At 38.6% G+C, this 21,644-nt stretch overlaps 1 protein-coding gene and 1 long non-coding RNA gene across 4 annotated transcripts in view; one reads left to right on the top strand and one right to left on the bottom strand.

Annotated features, from left to right (window-relative positions):
- LARS2 (leucyl-tRNA synthetase 2, mitochondrial) overlaps positions 1 to 21,644 on the top strand; it is a 207,372-nt gene that overhangs the window by 141,356 nt on the left and 44,372 nt on the right. For all 3 annotated transcript variants that reach the window (XM_001379440.3, XM_016426424.2, XM_056800229.1), the window contains 4 exons: positions 4,661 to 4,776; positions 7,488 to 7,771; positions 14,583 to 14,681; positions 20,043 to 20,180. In XM_001379440.3, the coding sequence (XP_001379477.1) occupies positions 4,661 to 4,776; positions 7,488 to 7,771; positions 14,583 to 14,681; positions 20,043 to 20,180 (637 nt within the window). The remainder of the gene's footprint in view (positions 1 to 4,660; positions 4,777 to 7,487; positions 7,772 to 14,582; positions 14,682 to 20,042; positions 20,181 to 21,644) is intronic.
- LOC103093377 (uncharacterized) lies at positions 6,343 to 6,776 on the bottom strand. Its single transcript, XR_473555.3, has 2 exons — positions 6,720 to 6,776; positions 6,343 to 6,546 (listed from the first exon to the last, which is right to left on the bottom strand). It is a non-coding gene; the product is annotated as an uncharacterized LOC103093377 (long non-coding RNA).

Below are 21,644 nucleotides of genomic sequence, written 5' to 3' on the forward strand. Positions count from 1 at the left end.
ATTAATTACAGATTATATTATTTATATTATTTAATAATTATGGTATTATATCCCTTCTCTTCTGGCTTCCTTCTTTCTCTCTTCCCCTTCTCATCTCTCTTCCCCAACACAGAAAACCATTCCTATATAACAAGGCTAAAAAAGAAGGGGGGAGCAAGAGTCAGCATAATTAAGTAGCAGCAATATGGTCTGGAATATATGGAATGGAGCTATGTCCCTAAAAAATGAAAAACTAATAGAAGGCTATTTACAGAGTTGAGGGAGGCAGGACTAAGCATTTACCATGCACTCATGTGTCTGGCCCCATGCTAAGTACATTATCAATTTTATCTCATTTGATCCTAAATACTTGCATTGGCTACATAATTAGCAGCCCCATCTGAGAGAGTCCAAAGGGCCAGTGCCCTAGAGACACTGGTCTTCTTGTGGCACCAAACTCCATTTTCTAGGAAGAATTAAACTTAGGGGCTATCTAAAGAGAAACCAGGCTCCAAATCACTTAAGCATCACCCATCTCTGCCCATTCTCATTTTTAAAATCTGGGTGTTTAAAGGAAAGAACTTCAGGGAAACTAGATGGTACAATGGATAGAGTACCAGGCTTGGAGTTGGGAAGGCCAGGGTTCAAATGTGGCCTCAACCACTTCCTAGCTATATGACTCTGGGCAAGCCATTTCACCTGATTGCCTAGAATGTACTCTTCTGACTTAGAACTGATACCAAGGCAAGGTAAATAAGACTGAAGGTAAGGGAGAAGAAGGAATAAAAGGAAAGGAAGCAAGCAAGAAAAGAATTTTTCAGTATTTAATTGTTTCATTCCCAGTGTTATAGCAGCTCAAGGAAATTCCTTGCAGTGATAGTTTGTTTGACATATTTTGTGCCTGAAGAGAGGCAGTAATGCATCATAGAGAGAGGGCCAGCCTCAATATGGGAAGGCCTGAGTTCAGGTCTCACCTCTTACACATACTAACTGTCACATTGGTCATCATTTACTAGCCTCTTCATCCTTTAACCCCCTAGACTCTTCAGCTGCTGACAGGGACCCATCTGTACTGGCAGAGGGAATTTCCTCATTAGTAGTTCCCTGTATCAATGAAATCATAATCTGATCCAAAAAACAAAACAATAAAGACTGAGTCCTTGGAAATGAAGACAGGTTCCAATTGCATGAAGAAGAAAAAAGGATCATTTTTAGATCTTTAGGGATATTTTTCTAACCTATCCAAAGCCTAACAGGTGAAATCTGTTTTCAGGGGTGTTATTTAACAATTCCAAGCAGAGCAGTCATAACCAGATAGAAAAAGATTTATTTGACCCTTTTCTTCAGAATAATACTAAGTATTTCATATTCCATTGTATTTTTACATGACAACAGTCCTCTCAACCTTTTTCCATCTCCCATGAACAAATACTTTTAAGATTACTTTTAAGATTTATTAGGTGACATTTTCCTTTGCAATGTTTATCTTGTTCCTAATCACTCCCTTTGATGATACACTTAGTAATTCTTTTCCCCTCTGGGTACCTTCTTTTGGGGGCTTTATGACTTGATTTGTAAATTACCAACATGCTTTCCCTTCATTATTCCTCAGCTAGTCCCTGAGCTAACTCCCTTAGTAACTTAGTGTTTCCAATAATTACTGCTGCTGTTATACCTCTTATTTTCTTAAAATTGTTTTATATCATTGACAAATTGTAGAAATATGCAGTCATAAACAACCTTTTTTTGGTATTTTTCCATCAATTTTTTTCCTTCTCCTACCCTAGTTTCTTCATGTGTTACACCCTAAATGTATGACTTGTACCAAATATAGAGGCAAACAAATGTCAAGAAATTGTGATTGGAGCATCACTTCTTAAAATTTTCTATATAGTGGTAGAAGAATCATTTCCTGGGAACATAACAGACAAGATGGTTGTAAATTGTCTCACGCACAGTAACTTTCTGGTTTTTCATCAGAACCAGCCGTAAGGCAAAATTGGAGATTGAGCAAGATTATTTTTGGCATCTGTGTCTTACCTGTACCTACTTCTTAAAAGGGAGAGAAACATCCAAGAAACCACTAATCCCTTTGTATAAAAATCAGTTTACTATGTTAATTTTCCCAAGGGTTTTTTGCATTTTTAAAAGAGGATGGGGGAAATAACCAAAGGAGTGGATTTCTAGTAGTAGAATTTCAAGTTCTGTATCTCTTGGATGGAAGTGGCATTTGTTAAATGTAATTGTGGTTGGACTCTGAATATTTATATAGGTGGTCTCCAGGGATTTAATTTCTAAATCCCAAAGTGAATTACTAAAGTAAATGGAACTTATGGTAGTTTATTTACAATAGAGGGAAGATATTAAAGAATGAGAGAGAGAAAGGAAACTGGCTTCCTCTGAGCCAGGTATAAATACGAAGGCCCTAATCAGGGAAAAGAGTCTCAAGACAATGGGCCTTTTCTTGGAGGTTTACACCTGCAAGAAAAGGCATGGTCACTAAGTCAGCCTTTCACTCACCAACAGTGACCATCTAAATGGAAAGAAGTCTAGGTATCTGTCTTTTAGTCACTCCTCAAGTGTCTGTCTTCCAGTCTCTCTTCCAAGTCAGATAGCTCTTCAATCTCCTCGAATCGAATAACCGAATATATCCTTCTGGCCTTTCATCCTCTTTTTAAAGATCTTTTTCTCTTGTGTCACCTCCCCTAAATTTCACATCTACCAATCACAGCAGATGCTTTTCTCCAGGACTGCCCAATCTTTAGTTCACACCTTCTTTGGTTAGATTATACCTTTTGGGTTACTTAACACCTTTTTTGGTTAGTTCACCTCTTGTAGTTACTTAACACCTTTTTGTAGTTAAAATGGGTAGATCTACTTAAAATACTGAGTTATCATCTTTTGGGGACTAAAATCTAAAAATAGATTATGGATTATAATTCAATCTTCCTAATAAAGGAAGAGCTAAGTACCTTCAGTGTTATAATCAGAGGATTACAATTTAATCTTCACAATAAAGGAAGAGCTAAGTATCTTCACTGTTATAATCAGGAGATAGCTAAATCCAATCTTCACATATTTTAGGGCTGAGAGATGAAATTATGTCACATAGACCTATTTGGCATATTGGTAAGAGTTTGATTGTTAGTCTTGCTCAAATGATTTCTAAAGGTTGCTCTGTGGTATAATGGAAAAAGCCAACTCTGGAATCAGAGAACCTGAATTCAATGCCTACATCTTATGCTTCTACTCCCTGTGACCCTGAGCAATTCAATTAACCTCGGTCTCAGACCCTTTATCTTTAAAATGAGAAGACAAGTCACTGAAATAACTCTGAGATCCCTTTCATTTCTAAATCTTTTTATTTTACAGCCAAAATACTTTCTTGACATTCAGTTCTTATCAGTTCTTAAAGTTTACCTTCTGATGCCTTTGCCCAAACATAAATATTGCCAAACACAAATTTTAAGTACTTTTTCCAAATAGTATAATTGCCCAAATATAGAGTGTACTTTTAAAAATACATTAGTGATAGGAAACACAGGAGCTACTTTGTTTTGGTTAGTTGGTTGCTTTTAAGCAGAACCTGGGGCCCTTCATCTTCTTATACCTGGGTCCCCCCTATCCCTTAGGTCTCTTTCCACAGACCTACACTTTGCCCTAAGGTTATGTTCAGAGGGTCCTTCTTAGAAGACTAACCTCAGCTGCTTCCCTGAAGGCTATACCTTGGAATCGGAGAACTTGGGTTCAGAAATATCTTGGCTCTACTCCGTTTTCTTGTAGGATTTGGGGCAAGTTCTTTTTCCTCATTTCAAAATTGAGAGTAAGCCAGACTCCCTTCCAGTTCAGAATTTATAATCCTTACTTTCCTCACTGCTACAAAATGGTCTAATGCACCAAAGAATGCCTCAAGAATTACAGTTTTGACATTTGCCCCTGCTGGATTGATTTCTACAAACTTGTAGTTATAGACTGTTGTTTTTGTTCAGTTGTGTCTAACTCTTCATAACCCTGTTTGGGGTTTTCTTGACAAAGATACTGGAGAGGATAGCTCATTTTACAAATGAGGAAACTGAGGTAAACAGGGTGAAGTGACTTGCCCAAGGTCATCGAACTAGTAAATGTGTGAGGCTAGATTTTAATTCAGTTCTTCCTGGCTCCAGGTTCAACACTGTATCCACTGTGTCACCTAGCTACCCTTTTTTATAGAATTAGAAGCATTGAACCCTAAAGTGTTAGGATAATACCCTATCACCCAAAAGATTGGTTTTAGAAACCATATTTTCACAAGGAATATTGCATGGGTTTAAGTAAAATAAATGTCTACTTATAAGTTAATATTTTTCTTGGTAATGAGCCATCTTGGGGAAAGATCAGGGCACTGCCCTTCAGCATCCAGAGCAAAGACATTATCCTAGAAGGGGGTTGAAATCCAGTAGTCAGCCTCCTGCTCCTGAGCACATTACTATACACTGACTGTCAATAGCAATCCCTGAGAGATTTTTAGAGCCTTGTGAGCTAAGGTAAAAGTTTTAAATCAGTACACTCCCTCCATTGACATTGAAGAACCATCTTTCCAATGGTGCAAAAGTTGTTTGTCCCTGGAGAATACAGCAAGAATCAAACAGAGCCTCCAAAGTGTTGTCATGGAAACTGTTGCTTGTTTTCCCTTTCTGGATAGGAATTCCTGCCACTAACTCAGAAGATGCCATAATAGCCCAAAATCTGGATCTGCCTTTCACAGAAGTGTTAGAAACCTTGACAGATGGCACTGAAAAACTGATCAATTCTGCTGAGGTCAGTGATATTCCTTTCCTTTCCCTTCCCTCTCTTCTTTTTTTCCTCTTTTCCTTTCCATTTCTTTGAAAATAGCAAAAGGAGCAGGAGGTAGCCAATAGAAAGCTGGCATCAGAGCCAGGAAGACCTGGATTCAAGTGTCACCTCTGACATATGCTGGCTGTGTCATCTGAGGCAAATCATCTAATTTCTTCTAAGTACCCTTGATAACTCTGGAAGACCATATTATAGAGAAGGTGCTAACCAGCACTCGTAGGGAGTTTCATCATCTGGGAGTTCCCTGTACCAATGAAATCACAAGGCTAGCCTCCATCCCTTCTTTGGGTATGAGCCTCAGAGCCAAGCCACAAGACATACTGCTTGATGTTGTAGTCTTCCAAGGCCAAGTTAAACCTATTTTTTTCCCCCCAAAGAGCGATATAGACTTGGCTACCCGTACTCTTTCTAGATGCAGTTGTTTCCCTAAAGCTGTCTTTTTTTCCTTATCCTGAGAAGGTAACATTGAATTCCTTGGATTATAACCATAACATAGGTGATAGGGAAGAGATATATAGCTTAAATAAAAGGACTGCTTTCAAGATTGCCTGGTTACCTAGGAAATACGGCCCAGGCTTGCCCAGGAGCACAGAACTAGAGAGTGACTGAGCTGACCCAGAAGCCAGGCTTTTCCTTCCACTGTTTCCCTATGTTGCTGCCCATTCATGGGCAACCTTAGACAAACAGGCTTTGAAGGTGGGCAAATATGGTGAGATCTGAGTTTGAAGCTACCATTTCTAATTGTTTTGAAATGCTTAATCCTTAATGTGGAAATTGGCCTAAAGAATTAAAAGCATTAAGAGCTAGTCCTAGAGACGGGAGGTCCTAGGCTCAAATCTGGCCTCAGCCACTTCCTAGCTGTGTGACCCTGGGCAAGTCACTGGACCCCCATTGCCTAGCCCTTACCACTCTTCTGCCTTGGAGCCAATACACAGTATTGACTCCACAATGGAAGGTATGGGTTAAAAAAAAAAAAGAATTAAAAGCAACTATGATCAGAGGAATGGCCAGATTTTCTCCTATTAAATAAAGTAGTCATTTGCCACACATTTTCAATATGGGATTCTGTAATGCTGAGGTGTGGAAAGCCGTAACATCCTGAATTGAAACTATCAATCCAAATAAGGTCTTGGAAAGTATAGATAAATGTCATTCCTAAAGATTGGTAAATGAAAAATAAATGTCATTCCTAAAGATTGGTAAATGAAAAGTAACAACATTTAGAATTTTCTTTGAGGAAGTTACATTTTAAAATATATAGTTGCCACTCAGGCTACAAGAAAGCTATAAAAAGCTAAAAGAATTATTTCATTAAATTTAGAGATTGAATTAAATGGTCCCTCAATTATTTTCCAATGCTTAGGTTTCTTTGATGTTATGATACAAATCTCCTAACTTCTCTGAGTCCTGGTTTCCTCATCTGTAAAATGGGTACAATGACATCCACCCTGGCTGTCTCATAAGATTATTTTGAGGGAGAAATTGGATTTGAAAACACTTTGAAGAGTATTTTAGAAATGGAAGGTTGAGTGAGTGTGATAAATCATATTTATCCAAGATTATAGGATCATTAATTTAGAGCTATCAGAGAGCCAAGAGTCCATCTAACTCAACCCTTCAGTTACAGGTGAGGACATTGAAACAGAACTGTCAGACAGCGAGGAGTGAGGTTGAATTCAAATCCAGGCCTGATGCCTCCATGTCTGACCCTGGATCCATTGTGTCCTATGGCTTCTGAAAGAAAAAAAAACATTAAGTCATCCATTTAGAAGGTTCATTTCCTAAACGTTCTTTTTTCCTTTTGTTCTGTTTTGTTTTCTTTCAGTAAGGTGCCAGTGTAGAGAAAAACTATGGTCTTGGAGTCAGAAAGTGTACTGGGGCAAGTCACTTATTTGTACTAAACTCACCCCACCAGGAACATACAATAAAGTGCTCTTTAAATTGAAATCGTTCACAAAAACAAAGCTTCTGTTTATAGTAACATAGTTACTACTTCTGTGACATAAAAATTAAGTGTCACAATGGAATGGATAGGTGCCTCAGTGGTGTTGATGGCCTGAACCTCTAACGAATATTCCCACACCAAGAACAAGACATGACTGTGGTTGTAAAGATATTCCTTCCCAAGGAGATGATGATAGTCAGGAAGAAAAGCTTAATCTAGACCCAATCAACTTATCACAAATAAATGTTCCTAAATTTATGGAAATAAGATGATTAATTAGGAGGAGAGAAACAAAAGTTTCCTTTCATTGGCTGCAAAAATGGGCTGAAAGTGGCTCATGGCCTCCCTGTTATTATGGAAATAATAAAAGAGCACGGCAAGACAAAACTTACATCTACAAAAGTATTCCAGTGATACAAAACAATTAAAAGGGACTTTGTTATCAAGTGCTAATAAATGTGGAACACCTTTATTATAAAATAGCTAGTGTTTAAATAGCACTTTAAGGTTTGCAAAGAACAAGCATTTTCTGAGCACTTAATACCTTCCAGGTACCACGCAAACCAAATGATGATGCTTACATGCCTCTTTGAGCAGGAAAGGGTATGTTAGCATATTTTTAAAGCTTCTATGGAGAGGACCCTTGGAAAAAAAAAGTCAGATGGAAAGAGAAATTATGGGTGTGGTACGCTTTTCCATAGAAAAATATGGTTTCTTTTCCCTTCCTTAGTTCACAGGCATGACTAGGCAAGCAGCCTCTGAAGCCCTGACCCAGAAAGCCAGAAGTAATGGAGTAGGTGGAGATTTAACAAGCAATAAACTAAAAGACTGGCTGATATCTCGCCAGCGTTACTGGGGAACACCAATTCCTATGATTCATTGCCAGTCCTGTGGAACTGTTCCTGTGCCTTTGGAAGACCTACCTGTGACTTTACCCAACATCATGTCCATCACGGGCAAGGGAGTGTCCCCTTTAGCTGCAGCCTCAGAGTGGATGAACTGTTCTTGCCCCAGGTAAGAAACAATATGTTTCTTGAAATCAAAATGTATTTTACCCAAATGCTACTCTACACACTTAACTTCTTCCTTCTGCTAATGCCATTCTTTTCTTCCACAAATTATACCAGGTGGGAAAGGACATATGTCTTTTAGGGTGTCTTCTATAATTTAAAAAAGAGAATATAAAATGGCCTGTCCTAATATCTGAGAATTGTAATACCTTCTCGTGTCTTGCCAACCTTCAGCCGTGCTAATTCATATTACTCTTTCTAACCAAAATAGTATCATGGGCACCAAACTAGTCAGAAGATGTAAATTCAAATCCTGCTTGGATATTTATTAGTCTTGGGCAAACCATTGAATATCTCTGAGCTTCAACTTTCTTATCTGTAATGTGGAGAGATGGAAATAATAAGATATACTCCCTATTCCAAAAATATAAATAGGAATGCATTGACTAATTGGCATCATCATTTTCTAGAGAAGTTTAACTGATATAAAAATAATTGCTGGGGGCAGCTGGGTGGCTCAGTGGATTGAGAGTCAGGCCTAGAGACGGGAGGTCCTAGGTTCAAATCTGGCCTCAGACACTTCCCAGCTGTGTGACCCTGGGCAAGTCACTGGACCCCCATTGCCTAGCCCTTACCACTCTTCTGCCTTGGAGCCAATACACAGTATTGACTCCACAATGGAAGGTAAGGGTTTAAAAAAAAAATAATTGCTATATTAGGGCAGCTGAGTGGCTCAATGGATTAAGAGCCAGGCCTAGAGATGAGAGTTCCTGGGTTCAAATCTGGCCTCAGATACTTCTTAGCTGTGTGACCCTGGGCAAGTCATTTAACCCCTATGCCTAGCCCTTACTGCTCTTCTGCCTTGGAACCAATACACAGTATTGATTCTAAGACAGAAGGTAAGAGTTTAAAACAATAATAAGAATAATGACTACCTTAGCTAATAAACATTTACCACTCTCCTTGCCAAAGGAGATATGACAGCCAAGAGTATCTCCAGTTTATAATATTAACTTGTTTTTAAAACATTATAGAGGTAAAGAATTTTTTAAAAACTCACAGAATCTTAAACTTAAAGCTGAAAGGGACTTTAGAAGCCATCTAGTCCAATCCCCTCATTTTATATTAAACTTCCAAGAATTTGCCCGAGGCCACACAGGTGGTACAGGGTCAGGCTAGGATTCCCTGGATGCCAAATCAAGCATTCTTTCTCTTGGACCACTCAGCCTTCCAAGCTTACCAAAAAATGGAAAAAGCAATCAAAGAGAAAAATGAACCCAGAGAAAACTTAGCATAGATGCTGTTATAGATAAAATTTGGAACATAACTGATACATATTAAAAAAAAAATCCAGATATGTAAACATTTCCAAGACATTCTTTTTCATCTGTAATGGTAGTGGCACCACCATACTGGGACTCACGGATGCTCTGTAAAGCAGGGTAAATGCTAGTTAAGGGGGCAGCTACATGGCTCAGTGGATAGAGAGCCAGGCCAAGAGTCAGGAGATCCTGGGTTCAAATTTGACCTCACATACTTCCTAACTGTACAACTCTGAGAAAGTAATTTGACTCCCATTGCCTAGCCTTTACCTCTCTTCTACCTTAGAACTGGTACCTAGCATTGATTTCTAAGACAGAAGGTAAAATTATTTTCAAAAATGCTAGTTAAAAAGATCAAGTTGGAGAAGACAAAAGGACCTAGCCAAATAGCCAGAGAGGAACTCAGCATTGCAGGCAATATCATTTTAAGGGCTTTTAGGCATTTATGTTCAAGCTATCTCAAAAAGGGAGAGTATTCTAAAAGAATAGAAGAGATCACAGACAGTGTTGTTACCCAAACTAAGGCAACCAAGATGATCCACAGGCTCATCTTTACTTTCATAGTGTGACAAGGAAATCACTTTAAAAGACTGATATATATTAATTTAAGGTCGCCAAGGAATTCAGCTCTGTAATTCCTAAATGAAAACTCAAGTCAGCAGTCAACCTTTTATGGAGTTTTTAATTACAAACAGGAGGAAGAAAGGTATGAGAGAGAGAGAGAGAGAGAGAAAGGGGAGAGAAGAGAATAGGGCTTAAATACCCCCTCTGTTTAGGCTGGGCCAAAAGGCCCAAGCCCTTAGATAGCTGAGGCAAAGAAAAGAGATCAGTCCCTATCACTCACGTGCCCAAAATGGAGAAACAGTCTCAGGGGCCTCCACCTCCAGCCTCCTTCAGAGCAAGCCTTCTCAGAGCACAACCTCTCAGAGCTAAACCTCTCGACCTCCCCAGTCCTCAGACCCCACTATCTTTAAGGAAACCATCTAAGTTCCCTCCCCTCAGTTCTCACATCTACCAATCACTGTCCATGTCTTCCCTGTGCCAATGGTGGCTCTAGCTTAACCCAGGACCGCCCAGAGGTCTGCCCCTTTGCACGTGTCTGTTGAAGGTCATATTCTCAAATAATTAAATCTTGATCCTTGTTGCAGCCCTTCCTAAATCCTTTTACTCTGAGTAGGGTGGAGATTGTAGTTTCAAGACCTGGTTCTGTCATTCCAAGTATCTCTATTGTATCAATTCTAAAATCAATCATGACTCAAAGAACTTCCTGTTCTATGCTTAAGCATAGGTCAAAGCCCTTTCCATTGTTTAGCAAAAGGTTTCTGTCCTAAAGTAGTCTTAGGTAGGGAGGAGAAGGATCCTCCCATGCCAAGGGGGTTCACATTCCAATAGAGTTCTTACTATCAGTAGGAAATTTTTTCCAGTATGAGATTTCCCAATGGGGAAATTTCCAACATTCATAAGTCTAAGAAATTTTAAGGTTTACAATCCCCTCTGATGATCATTGGGAGACTAGTCTCCCCATTGATCATTTAACATAATCATTTTGTAGTTCTAAATGCACTTCTAAGTATAGATATACACAATATTCAATTTTCTAAAAGAAATTAGAATAGTGAGAGAGGAAATAGAAAAGAAAAGAAAGCAAAACCAATGTTTGCTAGGCGCATTGACAGAAAGCCAAATTAGGGGCAGTCCCTTTTGGCATAAATGTGTACAATTACAATAAATGTTCAATCAAAAGTTCAGTCCAATCAGTCATATCCAAAGTTCATTCTTGATCTTCTTGATGAAGTGTAGGTTTTCGGCATCTTTCTGCAACAGTTCATTCTCTGGATATAAAAGTTTCAAGCTTCTTTCTTGAAGATCTTTTCTCGAACAGAATCAAAATCTTGAATTTTTATAACAGTAAAATCTTAAACAAAATTCAAAATTCTTGGGTTTTTATAAAAATACAATCTCAAACAAAAAATAATTCAAAAATTCTTAGAATCTAAATTAAAATACAATCCCCCCTGAAGTAAGTATTAAAAAATATCAAGTTTAGCTCAGAATGTAATGTTCAGTTATGGGGGTGTATGTGTCAATTATCAAAAGAATAGAAAAATAATCAAAAACATAAGAAAAATTCAAAATAGGCCTTGTATAGGTCCAGTTTAAAGTAATTTCTATCCCACAAGTATGTAGGACAGAATGCAGTAATATTTCACTTAGCCATTTGTAGCCAAGACTACAGGAAGTTGCCATAATATAAGAAGAAAAGAATTAGAATTCTATTTTGATGGGGAAATGTCATTCCCTCGTCTGATTTTTTTCTTCCATCAGGGATATAGGGAGCCAGCATGATAGTCAAGCTTTGTACTTGTTTGAGTACTTCGTAAAGAGTGTAGATACAAGGAAGTCCTACGACTTAAACATAAGTTAAGTGTCGCAACCTTGAGTCTCACTTTAATATTTCTTGTGTGCTCTATTGGCACTATTCAGGTTTAGTCTGTGCTCCTTGTTTTTATCCCTTTTCCTGGAATCAGACACAAACATTAATCACAGTCCTATAATATTTTATCAATAAATGGCAGGTTCCCATAGTTTAAAGCTTTTAGGCATATATTGATATTATAGCAAGAGTATATATATTAACTTGTATTACTGCAGGGAAAAATAATATTAATATTAATTATGTGTACCTTCAGTACAAAAAATGAGAAAAAAATCAAATATTCTGATCAAAAAATAAAAGAAATAAGAAAAATAAGAAAAAAAATCAATAATTCAATGTGCTCTTGAAAAAACAGCATCCATTTGTCTATGGATTATTATCTCCAATTCATATGATAAGATAGAGTCACAATTCATATGATAGGATAGAGTCAATCAGTCTCAGCAGAAGATGCTTTCTTCACATGTGAGCAGTGAATCCAAGAGTCTCTTTCTCCAATCTTTATAGATGTTGGAGTAGTTAATAATATTTGGAATGGTCCTTCCCATGAAGGTTGAGTTGCTTCAGTTCGCTTGAAATTCTTGATATAAACTTTATCTCCTGGGTTCAGGTCATGCAGAGAAAAGTCTAATGGTCCAGGTTGTACTGCAGCTCCGTATTCATGAAGTTCATGTAGTTTGTGCTGTAACTCCTGTATATAGGAAGCAATAGTAATATCTCCCCCTAATAGCGATGTATAAGCCGGGGAGAAAGGCTTAGCCTGTATAGGCAGATTCCAAAAAGCATCTCAAATAGTGAAATATGTAAGTCTCCTCTAGGCCTGCTTCTAAGATAAAATAGGGCCAGAGGGAGAATTTCAGGCCATTTTAAATGGGTCTCAGTGCATAATTTGCCAATCATAGTCTTAAGTTCTTTATTCATCCTCTCCACTTGGCCTGAGCTCTGGGGGTGATATGGAACATGGAATTTTGAAGTTATCCCCAAGTAAGAATATATTTGGGTTAAGACAGAATCGGTAAAATGACTCCCTCTATCGGAGTCAATACGTGCTGGCAGGTCAAAACGAGGAATAATTTCTTTTAAAAGTATCTTTGCAACAAAATCTGCTGTGGCTCGGGTCGTAGGAAATGCTTCCGGCCATCTGGTTAGTTGATCTACAATTACTAGACAAAATTTATAACGTCCAGCCTTTGGCATCATTATGAAATCTATCTGTAGATGTTCAAAAGGTGTGTAAAGCCAGAGGACGTCCCCCAAAGGCTTTTCCATGATATGCATGTTGGTTATATGCCTGGCAGATAGGGCAGGCTGAACATACTTTAGAGGCTAGCAACAATGCAATGACTCAGGACAACACTGAGGGACTTATGAGAAAGAACGCTATCCACATCCAGAGAAAGAACTGTGGGAGCAAAAACGGAGAAGAAAAACAACTGATGACCAAATGGGTCGGTGGGGATATGATTGGGATGTAGACTCTAAACAATCACCCTAGTGCAAATATCAATAATATGGAAATAGATCTTGATCAATGACACATGTAAAACCCAGTGGAATTGGGCATCGACTATGAGGGAGGGTGGGGAGAGAGGGTGAATCATGGAACCATTGAAAAATATTCTAAATGAATTAATTAAATAAAATTTTCCAAATTAAAAAATAATAATAAAAATTAAAAGATAAAAGAGACCAGCCTGACCAGCCACAAAGGAAAAATTGAATAACAATTGTGACATAGAGTTGAATAGGCAGCAGGTTAGCACATCTGTCTAGGTACCTGGCATGGATCCTACCATGGACAGTGTGCTGAGCCTAGAAAGGAAAAGGAGCAGAAGAATGGACTGGACTAGGTGAACTTTGAGAAATTACACAGCATTTTCAGTGCTCCTCAATGGATTCCTGCCATGAAAATCCATCTCTTTTAATGCCAGTAGCCTACTAATGCTGCTATGTAATGTTGGAACACCTCAGTCTCAGATGAATAAAAATTGTAAATGACCCAAAGAATAATCAAGCCAAAGACATTCATAGCAGGAGAAAGTAGGCTGTGACGTATTATTAATGGTTGCCCAAGTGCAAAGAGTCACATTTTACAAAATCAACAAGGTCATATATGCCAGAAAGGGGTCAGTCTTGTATCTAGGTAACAGATAGAACATCATCAGCATTTTTTAACTTGGCAAGTTTTATTGTCTTCTAAATTTTTGACCATTGAATAAACAGACCATTATTTGGCTTTCTTGAAAGGTAGAAGAGAGGAATACAGTAGGAAATATAAGCGATATAAAAACTATATCTCAATATAATTTTTTGAAAAGGGTATTATAGCATGTTCAATTTAACTTATATAATAAACACATTAACATTAAATGTGAAATAACCTTTATTTCAGATTACATCTAAAAATATTGCCTGTATTTGATTATCTCCCAAAATAAAAAAATAGTTTTAATATTGATTAAAAGCACTCAGTGTGGGAAACTAATTTCCCTCAGAGACACTTCTCAAACAAACTAATAGCAGAGAATTTCCTGGCTGTCATTGCTAGAGCCCCGGAGTTCAAAAACAAAAAGGAGTTGCTTTCAGGAGGTTACTAGATCTACCCTCCTTCTTCTCTTAAAAACAGGTGGGCAGGTAGCTAAATAGTTCAATAGATACAAAGCCAGGCCTATAGAGACGTGAGGTCCTGGATTCAAATTTGACCTCAGACACTTCTAGCTGTGTGACCTGTGTGTCATTTAACCCCCATTGCCTAACATTTGGCATTCTTCTACCTTGGAACCAATACCTAATATTGATTCTAAGACAGAAGAAAGAGTTTAAATAAATAAAGACATGCAGGGTTGAGCCTACGGGCTAGTTTGATTGTGGATTTGAGGGTTCTTTTACATTATTGTACCCATGTTTCTGTAGTCCCTTTTGTCATTTTCTTTTTTGTCATCTCTGCCAATCTAATGGTTGTAAAATCAAATTTCAAAATGGTTTTGTTCTATAGTATTTTTTTCTCCTCAAAAGCCAGTAGAAAACTTCTGACCCTGAGTCTTCTCTGTTTCCAGGTGCAAAGGCGCAGCCAAAAGAGAGACTGACACCATGGACACCTTTGTCGATTCAGCCTGGTATTACTTCAGATATACAGACCCACATAATACTCACAGGTAAACTCCCTTGCCCATAGGGGAATCATTGGGTTCTCTTTTACTGAACAGTGAAAATAAGCAACAAGATGGTATCCATGCAGCACTCAGCTCTCCCAGTTTCGTCTAAAACCTTCCTTGGACCCAGCATCCCATCTCCTGCCTCCATACCTAAGTGCTTAATAAATACTTGCTCATGGCCTGGAGGACTGATTGACTTTCCCTTTTAGGGGCCTAAGTTCAAATTCTACGTCCTCAAGCCAAAATTGTAGAAATAGGCCCCTCACTCTATTACTTGCAAAATAAGTCTATCTTGGGGGCAGCTAGGAAGCCCAGTAGGTAAATCCCGAGACCTGGAGTCAAGACATGGTCTCATATCTGGCCTCAGGCAAACTCTGAAGAAATCATTTGACCCCGTTTGTCTAGCCTTAACCCTTCTCTTAGAGTTGTTACTAGGACAGAAGGTAAGAGTTTGAAAAAAATAAGTGTACTTCAGTAAAAAAGTCCCTCTTGCTTTTCTGCTTCCTCTCTCCACAGGGTAAGGATGGTATACTAGAAAACGCACTGCATTTAGAACCAAAAGATCTGTATTCAAATCACAGCTTTTCTTTTTTATTTACTTTGTGACTAGGATGAGTCACTTCATCTTTCTGGGCCTCAGACATGAAATAGTTTACACTAGAGGGTCTCTAAGGTTTCTTCCAGTCCCAGGATTCCTCCATTGCCTGGGCAACATTTATTTCTATGGTCCTTGTAATTAGTTCAAGACACACAGAAATGAGTTAAAAAGAAAAAAGGACCATGACCCATGTTTCACTCAGGGATCTAACCTTTGGTCAGCATTCCTGGAAATACTTCCAAAGCACTGACTAGTAGAAAAAAATCTCCAGCCTCATTAGGTGGAGAAACATTATTATGAATAATATCGACTGTATTAAGGAATGAAAAATAGAGGCCGGCTTCTTTGCTGTTCAGGCTGTTTTGCAATAACATGAGTATAGTTCTTGACTCGACCCTTGGAAGGGTTCTGGCAAACCTTGATTAAAGCAAATTTCCTGATTACATTTTGTTTCTTCCAGAAATGTTAACAAAAGCATTCCCCAAATTAAATTGCCAATCTTCCATGACTAGGCAGCTGATCAATAATTATAATTTGCTGAATATTTTAAACCATTATCTAGGCAAAGAGGCAGCAATTAATTTGTAGTTCTAGCATAGTCCTGTAGGCCTCTCGCATATGAGTACCAGCCTGCCAGGATTCACAGGGAAAAGCTACAAATCAAAGTCTTTCCTGGGAGCATTAGATTGTCCCTGAAATGCTTGGAATGTGTTCTCCCTGGTGATTCATTTAGACCCTCAGCCTGATAGGACCAAAGAATTGAGAACTGAAGAAGGAAAAGCCTTGCCTCGCCTACAGCTTTGTGCTCCTTTGTGCCCTGTTCCTGCTTTGTTCATACTTCACCCCCCTTCTTTTTTTTTTTCATTTCTGGATGGTTCTTCTCATGTTTTATTCCATTTAATGTTTTAATATTTCATATTTTTATTTGTTGTGTCATAACTGCACTGCTACCATGTCAAGTGCTAGCAGTTTGCAATGAATGTAACTGAAGCAGTGACTGTAAAGGCTAATATTTTGAACTCTAGAGAGAGGAGTAGCTTGTCACAATGGAAAGAATTGACCTCAGGCAGGGTTAAGCAGATCTGGGTTCAAGTTCTGTCTCTAACAGATGGTGGCTGTGAGGAACCTCTCAGTACCCCAGGCAGATCCCTACAACTATAATTTGAAAGGGTAGGTGCTGATAGGTATTGTAGAGGAAATTTTCTCCCTGGGAGTTTCCTATGCTAATGAAAGTGCAGATCCATTACCTTGATCCAAATCCATTCCATGACACCAAAAAGTTTAGGAGCCCCTTTAATAGAAGAGCCAAGACCTGGCTATCCTGACATTCTCAGGTTGAAAAAAGTAAAAAGTTAAAGCTAATCGGAAGGACCATTCAGCTCACAGCCTCACTCTGGAAGGCCAGGAAAGGAACTGTCAGAGTACATTTTATTTTATGCCCAAAGATAACAAAAAACACCATCTCCTGGGCCACGGCTCTTATCACAATGCACATAGCACGTATTTGCACAAAGACCATGAGAATAATTGCAGCTTATACATTAACATTCGTTGTGGAAGAAGAGACAGAAAAATTCTACATACACACTCACACACAGAAATAGATGGTCAGAAGGAAAGCTTGGCACTACCCACCTAACCAAAATCAACCTGAGGGCATTCCTAAATGAAAATGGAAGGATAACAAGCAGAAGAAAAATAGGGGGGAAATGCAGATTATTTTATAGCAAGTATTTTCACCATCAAGGATACTCAGTAGAATCACCAGCCTCGAATGCTAACATTACAGTCTCAGGTGTGCTCATAGAGGAGGCAGAAGCGGAGGCATTAAAGACCACAAAGATGAGAACAACGGTGCCTAGCACAGATATGTGCTGTAAGTGCTACAACTTGGATGGGATGCTGAAGGATCAATTTTCAAGGTTTCTGAAATAAGGGAAGCTGCCAAAGGCACACGGAAAATCCTGGATATTATGAATGCTGAGAAGAGGCATCAGAGAGTTCATCAACAACAACCACCCTACATACCTTCTTTCTCATTTTTATGAGAATAATCTACTTACACTCAGTAAGTTCATAGGATGTACTGAAGACTGCATTGTTGAAGGAACATCTGAATCAATAAAGTTTGTACAAGAGCTCAGCCGTCACATTATTTTTTGACAGTTCACCCTAAAAAGGCATAATTCCACTCAGTAGGCTAATAATTTTCATAGCAGTCCTTTAATATAAGACTAAAATTCAGATTTGAAATGTCCAGCTTTTTTTCTTTTAATATCTATTTCTCTGTTGTAAAAACCACATTGCCCTCTAATGGCAAAAACTCTAAAAACCTCAGTTATCCAGTAACAAAAATAAAACCTGTAGATGATCATAAAATTAACATACACAGAATTCCAGAGTGGGAAGGGATCTCAAAGCTCTCCAGAACAGACCTGATCAGTAACTACTCCCACCCACCCACAGCACGTTTGACTAGTGGTCACCACAACCTCCATGTGAAGCCCTCCAGGGAAGAGGAGCCCCTTCCCTACTCCTAGGATAGGCAATTCCATTTTTGGACAGCCACTGAGCTAAAATGTGCTTCTGTTATTTTCTCCTATTAATCCTAGTTTTGCCTCCTAGGTGTTACAATAGAATCACTTTAAAAGACTGATATATATTAATTTAAGGTCGCCAAGGAATTCAGCTATGTAATTCCTAAATGAAAAACTCAAGTCAGCCGTCAGCCTTTTTTGGAGTTTAATTACAATAGGAGCAAGAAAGAAATTAGAGATAGAGAGAGAGAAAAAAGGAGAGAAGGGAATAGGGCTTAAATACCCCTTCTGTTTAGGCTGGGCCAAAAGGCCCAAGCCCTTAGATAGCTGGGGCAAAGAAAAGAGATCAGTCCCTATCACTCACATGACCAAAATGGAGAAACAGTCTCAGAGGCCCCCACCTTCAGCCTCCTTCAGCGCAAGCTTCTCCGAGTCCACCGCAATCACCCCCGACCAAACTCCTCCACCCCCTTCTCCAGTCTCCTATCTTTAAGGAAACCATCCAAGTTCCTCCTCTCAGTTCTCCCATCTACCAATCACTGTTCATCAATTTCCCTGTGCCAATGGAGGCTCTAGCTTAACCCAGGACCGCCCAGAGGTTTCTGGCTTTTGCACATGTCTGTTGAAGGTCATATTTTCAAATGATTAAATCTTTGATCTAGGCTGCAGCCCTTACTCAATCCTGTTAGGACTGAATAGGGTGGAGATTTATTCCAAGTATCTCCATTGTATCAATTCTAAAATCAATCATGATTCAAAGAAATTCCTGTTCTATGCTTAAGCATAGGTCAAAGTCCTTTCCATTGTTCAGCAAAAGGTTTCTGTCCTAAAGTAATCTGAAGAAGGGAAGAGAAGGAACCTCCCATGCCAATGGGGTTCCCATTCCAATAGACTATCAGTAAGAAATTTTCCAAGTATGAAATATCCCAATGGTGAAATTTCCAACATTTATAAGTCTAAGGAATTTTGAGGTTTACATAGGACCAAAAAGAACTAGGATGATCCCTTTTCCAGGGGTCAAACCTTCTACTCTTTGTAGATTATCATCAATCACCCTCCTCTCTCCAAATCTACGTCCTCATGGGGCATGATCTTGAGGCCCTTGACATGCTTGGTCACTTCCCTCCATCAGTCAGAGCTGAAAGGAAGCCAAATTTATGTACCCTCCCCCACTGCCAGTCACTTTGTAAATGAGGAAACTGAGGAGAGCACTGAAGTGAAGCAGATGGATATTCAAACTCCTTTTCAAAGCTCTGCGGTGAGTCCCTTCTTACCATCAGTGCACATGACACCACATTATCATGAGAGGCGCCATGTTAGACCAGATCGAGGGGTCTTAGAATCCAGAAGGCACCTCCTTTAGGTGCTAATCTGAAAAGGAATTCTGGGGGAGCTGCAGTGCTGAATGACCAGAAGAAGCATCCACACTCGAAATCCTACCCCGATGACATTACAAGTCCAAGCTTAAAAAGGAAATCTTGTCATGCACAGTGGAGATGGTCTCTTTTGTGCAAAAAGAATCACATGGCTATTACACTGGCTAAAACATATCAGTGCATTTACTAGCACTAGCTGAATCCTGGCCCATTTTTTCTATTTTACAATAATCTTTCCTCTTTAAAATATGATGTTTATTATATTGTTTAGTGGTTTTAGTCACATCCAGTTCTTCATGACCCCATTTGGGGTTTTCTTGTCAAATATACTAGAAGGGTTTGCCATTTCCTTTTCCAGCTCATTTTACAGATAAGGAACTGAGGCAGACAGGGTTAAGGGACTTGTCCAGGGTCGCACGACTAGTAGGTGTCTGAAAGCCAGATTTGAACTCAGGTTCCTGACTGTAGGCCTGGGTCTATATCCACTGAATCACTTAGCTGCCATGATTAGAAAAACTAAAACATAGGTTAAAATATGATTAGAAGGAAAGCCCTGGTATAATCTATATAACATATATATATATATATATATATAAGGAAAGGAGGGGTGGAGAGATTCTAAATTGCAAAATATTGGAAAACAATTGTCAAGAATTACTTCTATTTGTAATTTTAAAAAATTTAATTAAACTATGGTTAAAAGAACAATATAGTTATCATTCCTTGATATAATTTATTTTAAGAGATAAGGGATATTCAGATAGAATTATGCTTCCCTGATTAGAACTGAAGAGTTATTCCTGCCTGACAAGCATGTGCTCTTATTTGCTCTTCTGCCCCTTTCTTCTAGCCCCTTTGACAAAGCTGTGGCCAATCACTGGATGCCTGTGGATCTATACATTGGAGGAAAGGAGCATGCAGTGATGCATCTGTTCTATGCAAGATTCATGAGCCACTTTTGTAATGCACAAAAAATGGTCAAGCACAGGTAAGCATTACAGTTTCTTTGACAGTCACTTGGAAATCAAATAGCTTCCCAAAGGAAAAAAACAGCGCTATTTGAGGGAAAGAATGACGAGTTCAGTTTTCCAAGTCTCCTTTGCATATGACAGTAAACATCAACCATTTGCTCTGTTCCTAAGTGTCCAGTGCAGAAGAAGGCTGGATTTGTAATAAGGGGACCTGGGTCCATAGGTTCAACCCTAACTCTGTCACCCACTCTCTGTGTGAACTTGCACAAGTCACTTCAGCCTCTTGCCCCTTGGTTTCCCCAACTCCAAAATAATGGAGTTGAACTAGTAACCCTGAGTGTCTCTTCCAGCTATAAATTAATGATCATGCAATCCAAACGATAACTTTATCAATATCTGTATGTGTTGTTCCCAATATCAGTAAAAGATTTCAACATAGATGTATTCTTTTTCCTCGTATAGGTTGAGCATTTTAAAATTTCTAAGTTTCAAGACAGAATAGGAAAAGTTCACCACATTGCCAAGCTTTTTGTATTTTCTATGTGTATGTTTTTACCTGTCCCCCTCCCAGTTGGGGAGCCAGATTCTCCAATGAAACTCTTCTAGCATCCTGTTGATGAAAGGATATAATGAAAACAAATCAGAGAACCAAGATAGGGATTTACTGAAATTAAATCTGCTCCTACTGGCCTGTGTTTGCAGTGTTCACCTGACCCATAAATAGGATTCAAGACAATATTTGTTATTATTCCATATTTCTATTGGAGATTTTTAAAAAATCTGTGGAATTTCAAACAGCAATTAAAGAATGATAATTCTTTGAATAGGTAGCTGATACTCTTCTGTAACCAGGAGCAAATCTTTTAGCACTTCCTGCCCCCATTCATCCCTTCATCATGGCTCAGTGTCATCATCTGAACAATGAAGTTGGACTAGATGGCTTCTGAGGTCTTCTCCAGCTCTTAATCCATAGTGGTGTTATATATTGCCTTGTCAGATAAGTATTTTGTTGGCAAATCACATGCAAAAAAAAGTTGCTTCTCACCACAAAATATCCTAAAACCAACACACTAGCTATTTTAATGCAGTTGTTAGGAAAAAATTGTTAACAGAAATCACAGATGACAAATAGAGAGAAAAGAGATAAAAATGAAGGATTGTGAAAGAAAATAATTAACATCTGTTAGCCCTGAATTTAAAGACCAGGTTAGGCATAGGACATTTATCCCACTCAAGGAACTCCAGGCAGAAGAGATCATGGCAAAGGTTTCTGGCTCTTTAAGGGAAAAGACAAGGTATCATCTTTTTTTAAGATAATAGATTTTTATTGATATTTTTAGATGTTGCATCACCTAGATTTCCTATTTTTTCCTTCCTCACTCCCTGAGAGGAATCCTTCATTTCTGTTTTTTAAAGAAAAAGAAATCAGCAAAATTACCAGTACCTTGATAAAATCTGAATGTCACATCTTTTCCTATCTG

The sequence above is a fragment of the Monodelphis domestica genome, chromosome 5 (genome assembly GCF_027887165.1).
Source record: "Monodelphis domestica isolate mMonDom1 chromosome 5, mMonDom1.pri, whole genome shotgun sequence".
Lineage (NCBI taxonomy): Eukaryota > Metazoa > Chordata > Mammalia > Didelphimorphia > Didelphidae > Monodelphis > Monodelphis domestica.